At 48.4% G+C, this 14,913-nt stretch overlaps 7 protein-coding genes and 1 non-coding gene across 8 annotated transcripts; 5 read left to right on the plus strand and 3 right to left on the minus strand.

The window, feature by feature from the left end:
- Nucleotides 1-1,202: 1,202 nt before the first annotated feature.
- Nucleotides 1,203-1,879, plus strand: FOXG_20730 (uncharacterized protein; the record flags this gene model as incomplete). The annotated part of the gene is made up of 3 exons (XM_018401037.1): nt 1,203-1,266; nt 1,321-1,626; nt 1,683-1,879. The coding sequence occupies 3 exons, from the start codon at nt 1,203-1,205 to the stop codon at nt 1,877-1,879; spliced, it is 567 nt and encodes a 188-aa protein (XP_018250952.1).
- Nucleotides 1,880-2,186: 307 nt separating this feature from the next.
- Nucleotides 2,187-3,181, plus strand: FOXG_12382 (uncharacterized protein; the record flags this gene model as incomplete). The annotated part of the gene is made up of 2 exons (XM_018392149.1): nt 2,187-2,271; nt 2,325-3,181. The coding sequence occupies 2 exons, from the start codon at nt 2,187-2,189 to the stop codon at nt 3,179-3,181; spliced, it is 942 nt and encodes a 313-aa protein (XP_018250953.1).
- Nucleotides 3,182-3,472: 291 nt separating this feature from the next.
- Nucleotides 3,473-4,568, plus strand: FOXG_12383 (haloacid dehalogenase, type II). The gene has a single exon (XM_018392150.1). The coding sequence runs from the start codon at nt 3,577-3,579 to the stop codon at nt 4,294-4,296; it is 720 nt and encodes a 239-aa protein (XP_018250954.1). The 5' UTR covers nt 3,473-3,576; the 3' UTR covers nt 4,297-4,568.
- A 68-nt stretch (nt 4,569-4,636) lies between these two features.
- Nucleotides 4,637-4,708, plus strand: FOXG_20731. Its single transcript has one exon. It is a non-coding gene; the product is annotated as a tRNA-Arg (tRNA).
- Nucleotides 4,709-4,918: 210 nt separating this feature from the next.
- On the minus strand, nt 4,919-6,124 carry FOXG_12384 (uncharacterized protein). Its single transcript, XM_018392151.1, has 3 exons — nt 5,649-6,124; nt 5,347-5,604; nt 4,919-5,297 (listed from the first exon to the last, which is right to left on the minus strand). The coding sequence occupies exons 1-3, from the start codon at nt 5,979-5,981 to the stop codon at nt 5,043-5,045; spliced, it is 846 nt and encodes a 281-aa protein (XP_018250955.1). The 5' UTR covers nt 5,982-6,124; the 3' UTR covers nt 4,919-5,042.
- A 247-nt stretch (nt 6,125-6,371) lies between these two features.
- Nucleotides 6,372-7,582, plus strand: FOXG_12385 (uncharacterized protein). Its single transcript, XM_018392152.1, has one exon. It carries the CDS (start codon nt 7,043-7,045, stop codon nt 7,520-7,522), a length of 480 nt encoding a protein of 159 aa, XP_018250956.1. The 5' UTR covers nt 6,372-7,042; the 3' UTR covers nt 7,523-7,582.
- On the minus strand, nt 7,239-10,374 carry FOXG_12386 (uncharacterized protein). The gene is made up of 5 exons (XM_018392153.1): nt 10,025-10,374; nt 9,256-9,975; nt 8,891-9,204; nt 8,508-8,846; nt 7,239-8,418 (listed from the first exon to the last, which is right to left on the minus strand). Exons 1-5 carry the CDS (start codon nt 10,202-10,204, stop codon nt 7,875-7,877), a joined length of 2,097 nt encoding a protein of 698 aa, XP_018250957.1. The 5' UTR covers nt 10,205-10,374; the 3' UTR covers nt 7,239-7,874.
- A 124-nt stretch (nt 10,375-10,498) lies between these two features.
- FOXG_12387 (uncharacterized protein) lies at nt 10,499-12,931 on the minus strand. Its single transcript, XM_018392154.1, has one exon. It carries the CDS (start codon nt 12,903-12,905, stop codon nt 10,692-10,694), a length of 2,214 nt encoding a protein of 737 aa, XP_018250958.1. The 5' UTR covers nt 12,906-12,931; the 3' UTR covers nt 10,499-10,691.
- Nucleotides 12,932-14,913: the final 1,982 nt, after the last annotated feature.

Raw genomic sequence — 14,913 nt, forward strand, 5'->3', positions numbered from 1 at the left:
CTAAATTCGAGAACTTGGTTCAGCAGCCGACTTGGCATCGGGAGAAGTCTGTCAACGAAGGGAGAACCTAGCTTGTCAGCAAATTGCCTGTGCGGTAAAATTTGCATGACTGTGACACGTCAATGTGAGGAAATGAGGCATTTGTAGGTGTTTTCGTCGCGGCATACTTTAGGGTAGCACCTCATTTCTCACCATGATCTTCATGGACAACCAATGGTCGTACGTGTAGGATGAGTTGATGATGTGATTGCTACAAATGCCAGAGTACCTACTAGATAGCTTTATTATGAATGGTTGTGGAAACTGGCTGGAAAGAAAGTTTTTGTGATAGCGTGATGAACAGCACTTGCGACTGAAGCTTTCCTTGGGACATTTACAGTGGTCATCTCGGAAGATGTGTCTTTCCGGCCAAACCCTCGAGTCATTTGATTTGAGACAGAAATCCTGCGCTCCTGCACTCCTATATAGACTGGATCTACAAACAAAAACTCTCCCTTCAACTCTCAAATGAATGCCAAGTTGAGAGCTGCAATGGCAAGATGCGGTTGATCCTGGCTCCGGGCTCTGCCAAGTTGCAAATCGTTGGTTCACATTGCCCCACGAAAGCTGAAGCTCTGAGATCGATCGACAGTCCATCTCCTCCACCTAGACCCTACACCGCAAAGCGCTCAGATACAGTTTGCAGATCTCTCAGCTTCCGTAACCCGCCTTCCACAAAACGGACTCAGTTTACTACGCGTTACCCATTGTACGGCATTCTGCATACACTAATGCACGGGTTGGCCCGCCCACCTGAAAGTGGCTGGCGTACAGCGTAAGACAACAACCTGGAAGCGGTAAAAGATCGTGTGCAGCTGAGACATATTTATCCCGTACTCTCCATTTTCGCTACTGGATTGGATGGGGGAAACGGGGATTGGAATGATGTCACAGAATAAGCAATGATCTGTCACCTTGAGGCTGCAGAAGTCAGTGCATATGCCGGCTGTGAAGTTTCTTGGTTCCGGCATATGTACTGTGTACCTTACTGTAGGGCAGTGGTATAAGAAAAGAGACATCGAGAAATTGAGAACTCAAGACGGACAAGAGTATTAAACATCTGTTTTGTGCCTCAATCTCTATGGGATGAGGTTGCGTTTACCATTGTTTATACACGCACTGAAAGCTACTCATTTTGAGGTCTGGGATAACATAAGGCTAAGATGTTGAGTGTCAAGCCAGCCGTTGCCGTGGAGGCTCATTTACCATTGCCCAAAAGCTGTCTGAGTGAGTCCAATTGTCAGTCACGATTCAGATTCCTAACTGACACAAGCGATTCAGGCGTGGAATCAACATACGCATATGACTACATCATATTTTACCGATGGCTATCACCAGATTTATACGAGAGAGGCCGAGTAATGGCGCGTTTGGTCGCTGAAATGATCGAAAAGAAGAGCCGTCGCCTATGGCTCGACCAACACCAAATGACAAGAAGCACGGAAGCCGGGGAAGTGACCAAGAGGATTTCCAACACATTCTTATCTGTGTCTCAAATCATCATTCTCGCTGCCCCCGGCGACTGGGACAGGTTTACGAATCCAGATGACATTCATCGATGGGAATGGGAGATGAGTCTCAGAAGTGGTAAGTTCCGAGAGACATGGTCTCAGATTATTCAAAGCTGACAACTGATTTTCCAGACAAGCAAGTTTGGCTACTTCAATATGGATTACCAGACAATGGACAGGCATTATCCAGAGCCCAACTAGCAGAGGGATTAGAAAAGTACTGTCCAAGACTGGCAGAACTCTTCAAAAGCAGGGATGTACACATACGGTCACTGACAATGGACAGCATCGACGTGGTACTGAAAGAGATCGCCGAGGCCGCACAGTAAGAAACGCCGAACGCGGGGTTCACGGTACACAGAGTAGACACGTATGTAGCTGTGAAATGACATGTGTGATTCGGGGAGACCGGCAGTTCAGTATAGTTCCACGATCGTCACGGTGTGGCGTTGTGCCGAAAGTAAATGGGACTGGGTAGACGAATGCAGTGAGACATACATTCGGATGGAGACGATAATGACACTTGGCGGGGTGGTGGAAGACTAGGGTGAGCAGGGCCTAGCAGGAATAAATAAACAATTATCTGCTGGACGTTGATGGACATACCAGCTTCCCTCAATCACATCCAACATAACCATGTCTATGCTCGATTCTATGACACCCGGCTCTAGCCATCATGCGAGCCTCGATCAGCCAATTACTTCTCAAACAGGAGCAATGTGTAGGTGGTGCACCAGTTTATCACAGAGGTTCAGAAAGCTGACGTCCACCCAGCAAAAGAAAGCCATGCCATCCAAACTGCCTTCAGGGCGGGCAAAGAATATGTAGTCCCTTGGGGAAGCCAAGAAGAACAACGCATTGAACAAGCAATGCAAGACCTCGGCTCTTACCTCAGCGATCTCGATCACTCGCTCTCCTACGAGGGTACTGATAAGAAAGTGGTATGGCGTAAGTCCTGCTGGTTTGCCAGTCAGGGCATTGGCCATCCTTTCTTGGACTCTGAGACCGACATTGCCAAATTTGATGGTGATCTCAAAGATGGCCTTACGGGCCTTCAAGCGTTGCATGATGCCAGAACTCGAGAATCGGCACATTGTCTGAAGTCCGCGCTCGACAGTGCTTTGGTGACGACTAGTATGGCTGTTGGCATTGACCCAGACTTGGTACAGCGATGTACAGTTCGCTATCGTGCTATCAAGTACACGCCTCATGCTGGTGCTCCTGGTGGCATTGGCCTTCATCCAGATGGCAACCTCCTCTCTGCCCTCATCACAAACGGGCCAGGACTTCGGGTCTATGACCTCGATGGAACCGTGCGCTTTCCTGGACACAGAGGTACGATCATGATGGGTGGCTCAACGCTCTACCGCTGGGCCAATGAGTTCATTCCGACTTTTCACGATGTTGATATCAGTGGGAATGAAGTCAAAGTGTCCATCGTGGCGTTCTTTAACTTTCCTGATATGGAGACGATACCGAGGACTCTGAGAGCCGAAGGGGTCAACTTCTTTCATGACATTCGAAGGATCAAGGAAGATGACAAACTTCCAAGTGGGGAGCTATCGGCGCTATGGGATGTTATCATCAAGAACCACCAGCTGTCTCTACCTCCAGTTCTTGCAAGTGGATGAGCTGATTTCTACCATGGTGGTCTATCTAAGTTCGTCATAAAGAAATATGTATATGGATAATTCTTTCATGTCGAGTTCGTGTTAATTGATAGACCCGCGACTAGAGTTCCAATGAGGCCTCGATTTATCGACAGTTTTGATGCTGTTCCAGGTCTTTGATCCTATCGTACCGAGCTTAAGCTGACTGGCAGACCACAATTTATGATGCAGCCAATCATCTAAAGGGCGTACCGCCGTGAGCGAAATAAGCAGGCCGTTTCATGATTTCTAATCACGTCATACCATAAGCGAGCATCTTCAACAATCATGCGCAGCACTTCCAATATTTAATTTATATGCTAAATTCTCTCCACTAGCCTTGGCATCCTTGCAACAATTAGAAAAGTTTCAGCATCATGTCGCAACCAACAAAGATAAAAGCAGTCTTCTTTGACTTCATGGGGACATGTCTTGATTGGCACAGGAGTGTCGTGCAGGCTCTACCTCCCGCCATTCCTGAAGCCGAAGCTTCCAAACTCGCTCTCGAATGGCGGCGACGTTACTTCATCGCCAACAGCGAGCGCCTTGCTCAAAAGCTTGAGCCTGAAGACATAGATGACACGCTCATTCGCGTGCTTGACAACGTACTGGAAGACTCACCAGAGCATAAGCGACATTTCGATGCGCCAATCAAAGAACAGTTGATTACTGCTTGGCATTCTCAACCAGCTTGGCCAGAAGTTCGAAAGGCAATTCAATCGATCCGAGACGACCTTGGTCTGGAAGTCTTTGTTCACGCCAATGGTACAACACGTCTGCAGCTAGACCTAACTCGCTTCGCTGGGCTCAATTTCAATATGCTCTTCTCCAGCCAACTATTGGGGACGTACAAGCCAGATCTCGAGGCGTACAACAAGGCGTTGCGACTCGTCAAGCTCAAACCTGAAGAAGTTGTGTTGGTTGCGGCTCACGCATACGATCTGAGAGGAGCTCAAAATGTTGGAATCAAGACAATTTACATTCATCGTTGGACGGATGATGTTGATGAGGATATGGAGAAGGTGAAGGAAGAGTTTGGTGTTTTCCTGGAGGGGATGGAGGAGTTGCCTGCCACAATTGAGAGAATGAAATCTTGAGGATATCCTGGCGTTGGCAAATTGACAAATCTCAAACTGTGTCAATTCAAGTATTGGCCTTCTCAGTTTGATCAATGTTTAGGCTGTAGGCTCCACGCCACGTATACCTCGGTCCACAGTGGAGTTCGACGGTACACGCACGACATTCAATATCAGCATCAGATAAACAGAATACTGATTCAGGAGTCCAGAATAGCTAAAACTGACCGGTACCAAGTAGCCTATTGCTTGAATACTCCAATTTGAGGTCAAAGTTTGACGTGGTGGCGCAAACCTAAAACTCCAATTTTAACATCAACATATTTGCAAATATGACACAAGTACCTCTAAAAATAGCTCCGGTGCGCTGGCGCAATGGTAGCGCGTAGTCCTCCTAAGACTAAGGCTCAGGGTTCGAGTCCCTGGTGTATCGAACCTTTTGGTGGTTGGTTTGTCAGGACGTGTTTGATGAAGTTTTTGACTTTTTGGCAGATTCACGACACTCTGCGGCATCGTTCGGCATGGTAGGGCATCATTATTGTGGGGCAAGCCCTCCTTGAGCTTCTCGGGAGTCATTGTTAGCGACGAGACAGAATTGGAAGATACAACTTACTCGTTGATATCTTAGACTCATGTTGGACTGCACGATCACACTATCGACTCAACATGCAATTGATTCAGAAGGTCCCGAATAGCCTGTTTTGTATTCACTGATGACTCGGGTTGCTATATCTTGTTAATTACTCGCCACCTCAAGTCCCATGATTTTAGAGATCCATCTTAGCCATGGTTTCTTCAGCTTCCTGCTTCCACTCGCCACGCCATCGAGACAAAGGCGGCCGTCTCTGAACAACATCACCTGCAGCCCAAGTCATACGCTTCTTGTCCTGCTCCTCTGTAACATCGTTGTCGGGGCAGATGATGTAGAATTCGTTCTTCCCCATCTTCTCATAGAGATAATCTGCCACCTGTTCCGCTGTCCAAGCTCCAGCTGGCTTCACACCATCCGGCGTTGCCCTTGTCTGCAGGCATTGTTAGTCAGTTACCCTAAACACGGCAGCGATTTCTTACCAGACCAGTATAAGTCCATCCGGGCACAAGCAGATGCACGCTGGTGCTTGTGTCTTTCAGGTCCCAGCTCAAATGCTCAGCAAGAGTCTTGACTGCAGCTTTGGAGGCGTTGTATGCTGGATTGCCAGGTGGGTTGGTAATACCCTGCTTGCTGCCCGTGATGACAATGCTCGTGGGCTTCGACTTCGCGGCGTCTTGGACCACGGGGAGAAACGTGTTTATGCCATGAATAACACCAAAAAGATTGGTTTCGAGGGTCTTGTCCGTTAGCATTTGACTCGCCATTGCATTTGCCAACTTACATCTCTGAAGTAATTATCGTCTCCCCAGGTTCCCCTCAGGCCTCGTCCAGCATTCAAGACCAGGAACTCAATGCTGCCAAACTTGTCCAGGGCAAGCTTATTCAGCGCCTGCCAGTCCGAGGCCGATGAGACATCAACCTTGGAGGTAACGACGTTAGAGTCATTCGGGAAGTGCGTCTTAGTCAGAGCCTCTAGAGCTTCCTCATTGTTATCGACGAGCAATGTACGCAGGCCCTTGCTGCGACATGTTTTGGCGATGGCCAGACCGATGCCTGAGCCAGCTCCAGTGATCAATGCAGTCGAACCTGGGCTGAAGACATCAGCTGGGGACATTTTTGCTGAATTAGACAATGGCTTGGCGAGTGACAAGGCTATACTTCGAAGGACGGCCAATTTTGTAGTTCATCAGTGATTATGAAAAGCAAGTTTCATGGAATCGGCCTTTATATCATAAGTTCGGACTTAACGCAATGTCATCAGCCCGAATGGTCATCCCCCGCATCAGGGCAGACTTGAGGCGGGGCATCACCATGCCTGATAGCGAATGTTGAGGTGGGGCAGCACGGTACTTATCTATACGCATGTAAATGGTGAAAATGAAAGTACTCTAAGCCTTCTATCATCGCTTACACTACCAGCCTACATCATTGAAGACTTAAGCAGTCTCTTCTGAACATCATCCCATCGTGTTGTCAATCTTAGGTAATCCGGGTGGTTATTTATTGAGGATCTAGCCTTAAGTTGCCCGCGTATTGCCGTGGGTTGTTACTCTTCTTCATTGTGTTCAGAACTGTTGACTTACCGCGTCTTGGTACAGTGAACACGACAGAGATCGATGACGTATATGCATAGGAGGCGCACTAGTAGATAAGAACAAGGTACTCAAAGTGGCTGCCTTTGAGCTACAGACTCCAGCCACAGACAGACCCATCTCATTCTACCATGTCGGGCCAAATGCAGGGACGAAAAATTGTAATCCCGGCTCCAGCGGTCACGTTGGACGACCGACTGTCGAAGCCCTTCTCGCGCAAGGCATTCACACCATTACTGCTATTCAACGAATCGAGGCAACAAGCACATTCCCACCTGAAGTCGTCATAAAACCTGATGATCTGAAGGATGAGTCCTTCTTGACGAGCGCCTTTCAAGGACAAGATGTTGTCGTGCTCGTGCTGCCTCTTCCTGAACTTGTCACTCTGCAAGAGCCAGCAGTTCGAGCAGTTGCTAAAGCTGGCGTTCCATATATCCTACCTGCGGAATTTGGTCCAGATCCTTTTGTGACAAGGCTCATAGAGGAGAACCAGCTACTGCAAGACAAGAAGAAAATCCGCGATTTGAATGAGGAACTCGGTGTGAGCAGCTGGATCTCGGTAGTTGTCGGTTCGTTCCTCGACATGAACATCATAAGTGGTCTTTGGGGCATCGATGTTGAGAACCGCAAAGCTACGATTTGGACTGGAGCCGTTGGCAAGATCAACACGTCGAGTGTTGCACAGACTGGTCAGGCTACAGCTGCAGTATTGAGCCTCCCAGAACAGGACTTGTCCCGATATAAGAACAAGGCTTTCTATGTACCATCATTCCATCTAACCCAGAAGGAGCTTCTACAAGCAGCTCAAAAGGCAACAGGGACGGCGAACCAAGACTGGGAGATAGACTACCAAGATGTGAATGATGCACTGAAGGATTGTAACGACAAGATTCAGCAGAAAGATGCCACTGCCCCATTTGTCAAGTTCTTCCTTACTCATTTCCGGGAGGGGAGTGGAGGAGACTTTGAAAGCAAGGTCGATGCCAGTGAGGTGAAGAAGCTGCACGAAATCGGGCTTCAGAAGGAGGCTGTCGACGATGTGCTCAAAAGGACTGTGTCATAAGCTGCCCCAATTTCCCAGCTACACCTGACATGGAGAGTGAGGGTGAACAAAGATCCCATGGCTAAAGGAAGGAAGCCTCTCCACCTAGCCATTGAGTCAAAAGAAAGTATCGTCAGAGCATTAGTCGGCAGTGTATCCAGCTAGCGCGCCTTCTGTCTTGCTTTGTAGACTCTTTCCTCAGCTTCAACATTCTCCAGGACAGTATATATACATATAAGGAGGCCATTATTCGTCTACGATGACCAAAGTATAGAGCTTCTTAATATCGTGTACACAGCTCTTTCTCGCCCAGCACAGGTCGTTTCTTACCTCCATTCCCTGCCATCCATCTATAGTCTCAGCCCAAAAGGCATTATGGGATTTCCTCAACATTAACACGACCAAAGTTCTCCACGAGATTGGTCAGAATGTGTGACTCCATGTCCTCATGCTTCTTAACAACGCTCACTGGCCAGTGACTTCGAACAGCCACTGCCATCTCTGGCTCTGGATCAGTCTCGTATTTATCCAACGCCATCGAACTCTTGAGTAAACCAATCTCCTGCGGGCGCATTTTGCCTCGAATGACTCTGAAAAGTGCTTGCGCCAAGTAGTGGTTTCTTCGTTGGTAGTAGAGGCCTTGGGCTATCAGAATGAGAGTCGATCGTAGCAACTCAATTTCTTCTGTTGGCGTATCCTCCTTGATGGCATCTATGCTATCATAACCCATCACCATCAAAGGGATGACGATGAAGAGGTCCATTGCTTCAAAACCATGTCGGAGGTAGTACAGTCTGACAAGTGTCTGCATGTTCTTCTTCGAGTCGGCTACGATACGCTGCGGAGAAGGCTCTCGAGTCGTTTCTGCATCATAAAGAGGCTCGAAGATTGTCAATAGTAAGTGGTGATAGTACATACTGCGACGCAGTCAGCAACTCCCTTCATGCATATGGAAAGTCATGGTGGACTAAGTGTAAAAGTGAAAGGCAGCACATGAAGCACTTACTGTAGTTGTAGCTGCCCAGGAAGAACAATCCTCCTTGGAGTTAGAAGTGCGGGCAAGTTTTCGTACCATTCTTCTAGCCTTTCGCGGAACTGATACGCCAGGTTAACTCCTACCTTGGAACCTTCTGAGTATGCTGCGTCACAAAACTCATTCATGATGATCCGAAACTGGCTCCGAGCATGGATAACTTCCCCAAGATACATCGGCGAAAGGCCGTGATTCAATGGATATTTGACCCATATTTCGCCATACCACGACGGATCTTCTGAAGGATCTGGAAGTGGCCATTTTGGTGGCTCCTTGATGAGCGGCGACAGCATGAACGAGAAAGCAGAGAGACTCCTGTCGTTAGTACACGACCAAAGTTGTGAAAAAGTACTCACGTTTCCCAGTTGTACATAGCCCAAGCCAGGTTTTGCGTGCCCCTCTGTATCCTCTTGCTCTGATCAATGTTGATGGTGTCGAAGATGCGAAGCTGGTTTGCCAAAGCCACAGCATGTACCCTATAAGGTTTCCCAACTTCGTCTAGCCCACAGAGATTATGAAACACACTAAAAAGGATACCTGCCTGGATGGTAGTCATACGCGGGATAGAAGCCTCCAGCTCCCATAGTCGCTTGGCCTCGGCAATGAAGCGATAGGCAAGAGTGTTCGGATTCCAATACTCGACACGGTTGGTGAAATTAGGGTAACAGACCTGATAAGCATGTCAGCAATGTTGACTATGTCATTATGAGTGGTATTCTACGCAAGCATATGCAAGAGTTACGTTGACAAGTAGTGAAGAACAAAAGTCTTTACGACGCGCTGCCATGTCTTCCAGGAATAAGTCCTTGTGAAAGGCTGCTGTGAAATGGTACTCGCAACGGAAAAGTACACTTAAAAGGTCTCGCATGAGCTTGTCGTCGCCACAGACGCTGGTCCATGCTGAGACTTTGACGTCGGAAAGCAGAGGATCGAATACTTGCGCTGCGTGGAAGGGCTTCAAGTAAAGGCTTTTTTGCTCCTCGGAATCCAGACTAGCGAGATGTTCGGACACGTTTGTCTCTGATGATTTGTGTTGAGAATAGAGAGAGGCTGTTTCATACAGCATTGAGTTCAGATAAGGATTGTTGAGTTCAAACTCTTTGGGCATCTCCGATCTGTATGGAAACTCGTATCGTAATCGTGTCTCGGGAACGACGGCCATCTGAAGTAATACATCGCCTGCTCTGGCCTGAGTGAGAACTGATGCGGCGTCTGTTCCCGACCTGAGCCTTTGCAGGATGGCCTGGGCATCCTGATCCGGTAGGTTCTTCAACAGCCCGATGAGTTCCTCGTAGACACTTGAGCGTTGACTCGAGCCCTCACAGGCCTCGTGAGAACACCTGTTTAATGCCTGTGAGCGAGTTTCGCCTGGTCGCGTAATATAATTGCAGGCGAGTTTGCGTTGAAGACAGCGACGACATGCTGGCCTCTCTCCAGAACACTAACGGTGGTTAGTCGGACCCCGCTCAGAATACGAGACGTCTAGATACCTTGGCCTTGTGTTTACGGCATGGCTCGCAAGCAGCCAAGACAGGATTGAGTCTGCGCTGTGTTATACTGCGTTTCGGAGGGGGCGGCGATGGTTGCGATCTCCTTTCTGCTGGTAACAGAGTGCGCAAGGGACCAGTTCTAGGAGCTGATGACGGTTGTTGGGGGTCGGTCTGAGGCATTGTCCACGATTGGCTAGGGTTGTACAAGATAAATCTGGTGATCGGCGTCGAATAAAAGGGCCAGACCAAGTCGGGATATACTGCAGAGCTAAAAGCACTCGTGTACTTATTATGTATTAGTGTCTGGGTCTAGCTTTGTTGGGAAGTGATAAATGAATGTCATGTCAATTGCGAAACTGTCAAACAGAAACCGTCGGGCAAGATCTGTCTCGGCTGCTTACATACGACGTGACCACTCGGCCAATTGGCACCAATGGGAGGTGGCGGAGCTCAACGTATTCGTGACGTAAACGCCTCAGATGTAACATTTACGTTGACGATCGGGATGCGAAGGTCAAGGGAGAAAAGAGAGAATATATCGTATATTTCTGCGCGCACTATCAAATCTCAGCCGTATCGCGTATAATTCTATCCGTTACTCAATCATAGGCTTCATTAGCCTTGACACGGTTCTCGGGTGGAACCAACCCATGAGTTGCCCTAAGCTTCAGTGTATTTCCATCTGCAGAAATACAAAAGTTTTCTCATATATCCGGGGTCCCCTTTTGCTAAATCCCCTCGAAGTCAGACTCGATCCTTGATCCGCAAGAGCGAGAGCGAGAAGGTCCGGCACAGACTCCCATGAAGATGAAGTAATGCCTGACCAGATAGACCAGATCGCGTACGCGATGACAAGGAGTGCATAGACGTAAAAGACAGCCATGGCTCCGCGCATGGTCAAGCTGTTGTCAGCAAACGCGAACCCTGTCACCCACGTCTCCATCTCTGCGCTGAAAAGACGAGCTTTGTCCTCGTCTGACACAGCATATGGGCTGCCACCAGGACCAAACACCTTACCGTCCTGCGGCATAAAGCTCCTCCACCATTCACCATCTGGATCAGCAAGGGTTGTAATGGCAGTGACGTTCGGATTTGATCGGCCCAAGCCGTTAGCCGCCAATGATCCAAGAACTGCCTCCAGATGCGCCGTGGACTTCGAACCCTTCCCATCAGCTGTCCATACGCCACTGTTGAGAAGCATTTCATGTATGACGGTTCGGTTCGTTCTAGAGTCAAGAGGGTTGAGGTATTTGGCGAAGCTAGGTGCGAGATGGACGCGTTGACCGTAGCCCGGGCTTCCAATCCAAGAGCCCCCAAGCGCTGTGGCAATAGACCCTGAGAATGGCGGGTATCCTTTGCTGGCCAGCGAGACTGCATCTCCACTCAGCTCAGTGGTGATCCAACGTGCATCGATCATACATCCGTAAATATCGGCTGCCTCGCGTGACTTGTTGGACGGCACGGCGACCACGACACCAACAGAGCTGTTGGCAATGACTGGTGCTGAGTCAAACCACAACACTTCGGGTTTGTTCAAGTCAGGCAGAGTGTCTGATAGCCATTCACTCACGACGTCCTTTGTGACGTTCAGCGTTGTTGGTGGGAAGGCCACAAAGTCGGGGAACAAGATTGTCTTTGCTTTGGCGTCGGTCACGGACGTCAGCTCACATCTCGTGTTGGTGATTGGCATCGGTGCATTGAGCTTATGGGCAAGCTTTTGGAAGTTGTTGAATCGAGTCTGTTTTCTCTTGGCTGAATCGTCCGCAGCTTGTTCCCAGTGCAGTGACGTTGTGATGCAAGCTTCAGCGGGTCCGAGATGCGGCATTCTGGCGACCGTATGGTTTGGGCTGTTCAGGTTGAACCATTTCTCTCTGACATCCACTACGAGATTGACCAGTGTCGAAGAGTATCCGGCGACTAGAATCTCGCTCGGTGGTCGTCTGATGAACAAGCCATTATCCACTTCACCTGATAGTGGGAGCTTGGAGATGAGCTGGCTGTTGATGACATCCCATTGCCAAGAAGGGCAACGCTCATTCCCAGTAACACTACAGGCAGATCCGCCTGTGTTTTCCTCAGTCAGGACGCCAGGAAACAATTCATCTCTGGTACCATTGAAGTAGACGAAACTGCCGCCCGCTCTCCAGTCTCCTTCCTGCGGCATCATCGCAACGGCACTGAGCGACGACGCCCCCAGCGCCATGATCGTGCAAACGAAGACGGTGATGATGAAGCCGATCTTCTTCCAAGTCTGAGAGAACTTCCCCTTCACAATACTCAAGAACTCCTCAGACCACAGGAAGCTGATCTCGGATATTTGCTGTCCAGCTACAAGGGCGCCGTATGGAACAGACTGGCCGATCGTAAACTCGTGTCGGATCATGGAAAAGACGATAGCGTTGAGTGACAGCACGATGAACATTTCCATGAGCTTCGCAGCAAATTGGATACCGAGTTTCTTCTCGACATCGTAATCGGGCTTGCCTTCAAGTTCCTTACCGATGTAGTAGTTCTTGAAGATGTAGAAGCTTAAGGTAATGATTCCAGCAATGGCTGGAAGATGCACCAGAGCAGCTAGTATGGCAGTGAACCGGTCTTTGACGATGGGTACCTGTCGGTTCTTCTTCTTTCGGATTGATGCTTCGAGGGCTTGCATGCGCCATTTCTTCAAGATTGTCTTCAGTCTCCAACTCGCTGGGTCTGTCTTCCCGGACTGCCTCTCCAGGCTGTCGGAGGAGAATACAGCACCATTTTTGTTGCCGCCGGCTGATGCCGTACTATAAGGAACATCATGCTGTTGTGTTAAGTGACGCAGTTCGTGTTCTTCCGATTCAACGGGCTCGTACTGAGGCTGTGACCTTGGTGTCGATCTATCGGCCATGGTTCCTCGATCGCAGCAGAATAGACAACATAGGGTTACGAGGCCTAGAGATGGGCAGGCTGTCTAGTTAATAATTTAGTCTGCCTACCCCATTTACGTGCATGTTATCACAGTGGGGGCTATAGGTCACAGGTGAGCAAGGCGCAGAGGCCTCAAATTGGGCAAAATTGATCCTTTGAGGCATGGTCGTGGCCAGGAGCGAGATCCTGGCAACTTCTTGAGACCCACTGAACATGGCAGTCGCCAAATGCAGTAACAACCATCAAAACCATGGCAAAGAAATAGACAACAGTCGGTCTCAACTTGAACTTCGAGCGTACAATGACCACGGCTGACTGAGTCTAGTTATTGTCAGTGCTCGAAGCAACAGTGCACCGACGACTTGGAAGCTGATGGGATGGATGAGCGACGAACCAACAATGAGGGCAAAATGCACGACCCCATGTTTCGCAGCATAGCCTTAAACAGGGATCTTACGTTACCGACCACCATTTCAGCCCTGCCAAACGGTGACAAGACCCCAGTAGTGCTCGGAGTTTTGAAGCTTTTATGTCAGCTCCGAAGTCCCATTTGAAGACGAGTCGCATCGGCTAGTTTTATCCTCGCTAAACCAATCCACATCTGTCAATTTGCCCAAATTCCTGTTGCTGGACAAATTGCTAAGCGTAAGCGCTAAGAAAAACGCCCAGGAACATGATCCTGCCAGATGTAATTCGGCAAGGATTGTCTTCGGTCAGGCGCTTAAAGTTTTATCTCAGTTGCAAGGAGGTTGGGGTCAGATGTTATATTTCCATGATGATTGATATCTCAGTCCAGAGATGATATGTCATCACAGCCCACTGTTAATTATCATGCTGGGTAATTCTGTAAGTCTTCACACACTACGCATAGCCGTTCTGCTATAGCCAATGTCTTTCCTAAGCTAGGGGGCTTGATATTTTTCTAACCCTACATTCTAATCGAAGTAATTAGTATTACTACTTCAAAGCGACCTATTTAGGCACGTGTGCCGAGAATAAAAAAATCTTGTCCCTTACAGAGACGACAAAGAGATGTGGACGCTAATGCGTTAATAATGCTGAGGATGGTCTACCAACGCCAACTGCTATTTGCCCTTGCCGTATGCCATATCTATAAACCAAGAGCCATATAAAGTTTGGGTACGAAAACGTCCAACGGCGACTGCATTACCTGGGATGGTGCAGCAAAACTAAAAAGAAGCCCCTTTCACGACCTTAAATACTGTGTCAATTCTTATGCTTCACGCAGCATTTTTGACACAAATTTCTGGCCTACCCAAGCCAGCAGCACAGTAGTAATTCCATTTGGTGAAACAGGTAACAGAATTGACTTTATTCAAAGTATACTGCAGACAAAGCCGTCGCTTCTTCACAGACCGCAGGTCAGAACATAGACGAAACGCAAAGGCGTTTATTGGCTGATTCAATCTAGATAAAGCAGTCAGTCAATGATTGTGAACAATTGGGTAGATAGAATCACTGAACAAGGTCTAGGCTCTTTGTTCAAATAGCATGAACTTGGCAACTGGCCAACTGACCAGTCCTCATGTTCAGTAGTTCCTTGAATGTTCTCCCTGCCTAGCCTCAATACTGGTTCCTGAACACTCATAGTCTTTGACTTGTTTATGCTAACCAACAACAATATTTGTCCATTTATGAATCTTGGTAGTGCCTCCGCTCGAAATGCTAGATACTTGTCCCTTTTCATTCTCCAGTCTCTTACTCAACTACCGCTTCACCCAACGCCACCCATTGCCACAAATCGTTCCAAAATACTATCAAAATGAATCTTGAAGCACAAGAACATGCGGGAGCTTCATCTTTGCTCGATGACAACACTTCCTTTCCACAATTTCAGAAACTGGACCCCGTGATCCAACGTCTCATCTGGGAATATACACTCCCTAGCTCTCGAGTGCATTACGTCGAATACATACAGTTCGTACCTGCACTTGTCAACCCCCAGGGCCGATATCTTAACATAAAAT

This window comes from Fusarium oxysporum, chromosome 13 (assembly GCF_000149955.1).
Source record: "Fusarium oxysporum f. sp. lycopersici 4287 chromosome 13, whole genome shotgun sequence".
NCBI classification, from domain to species: Eukaryota; Fungi; Ascomycota; class Sordariomycetes; order Hypocreales; family Nectriaceae; genus Fusarium; species Fusarium oxysporum.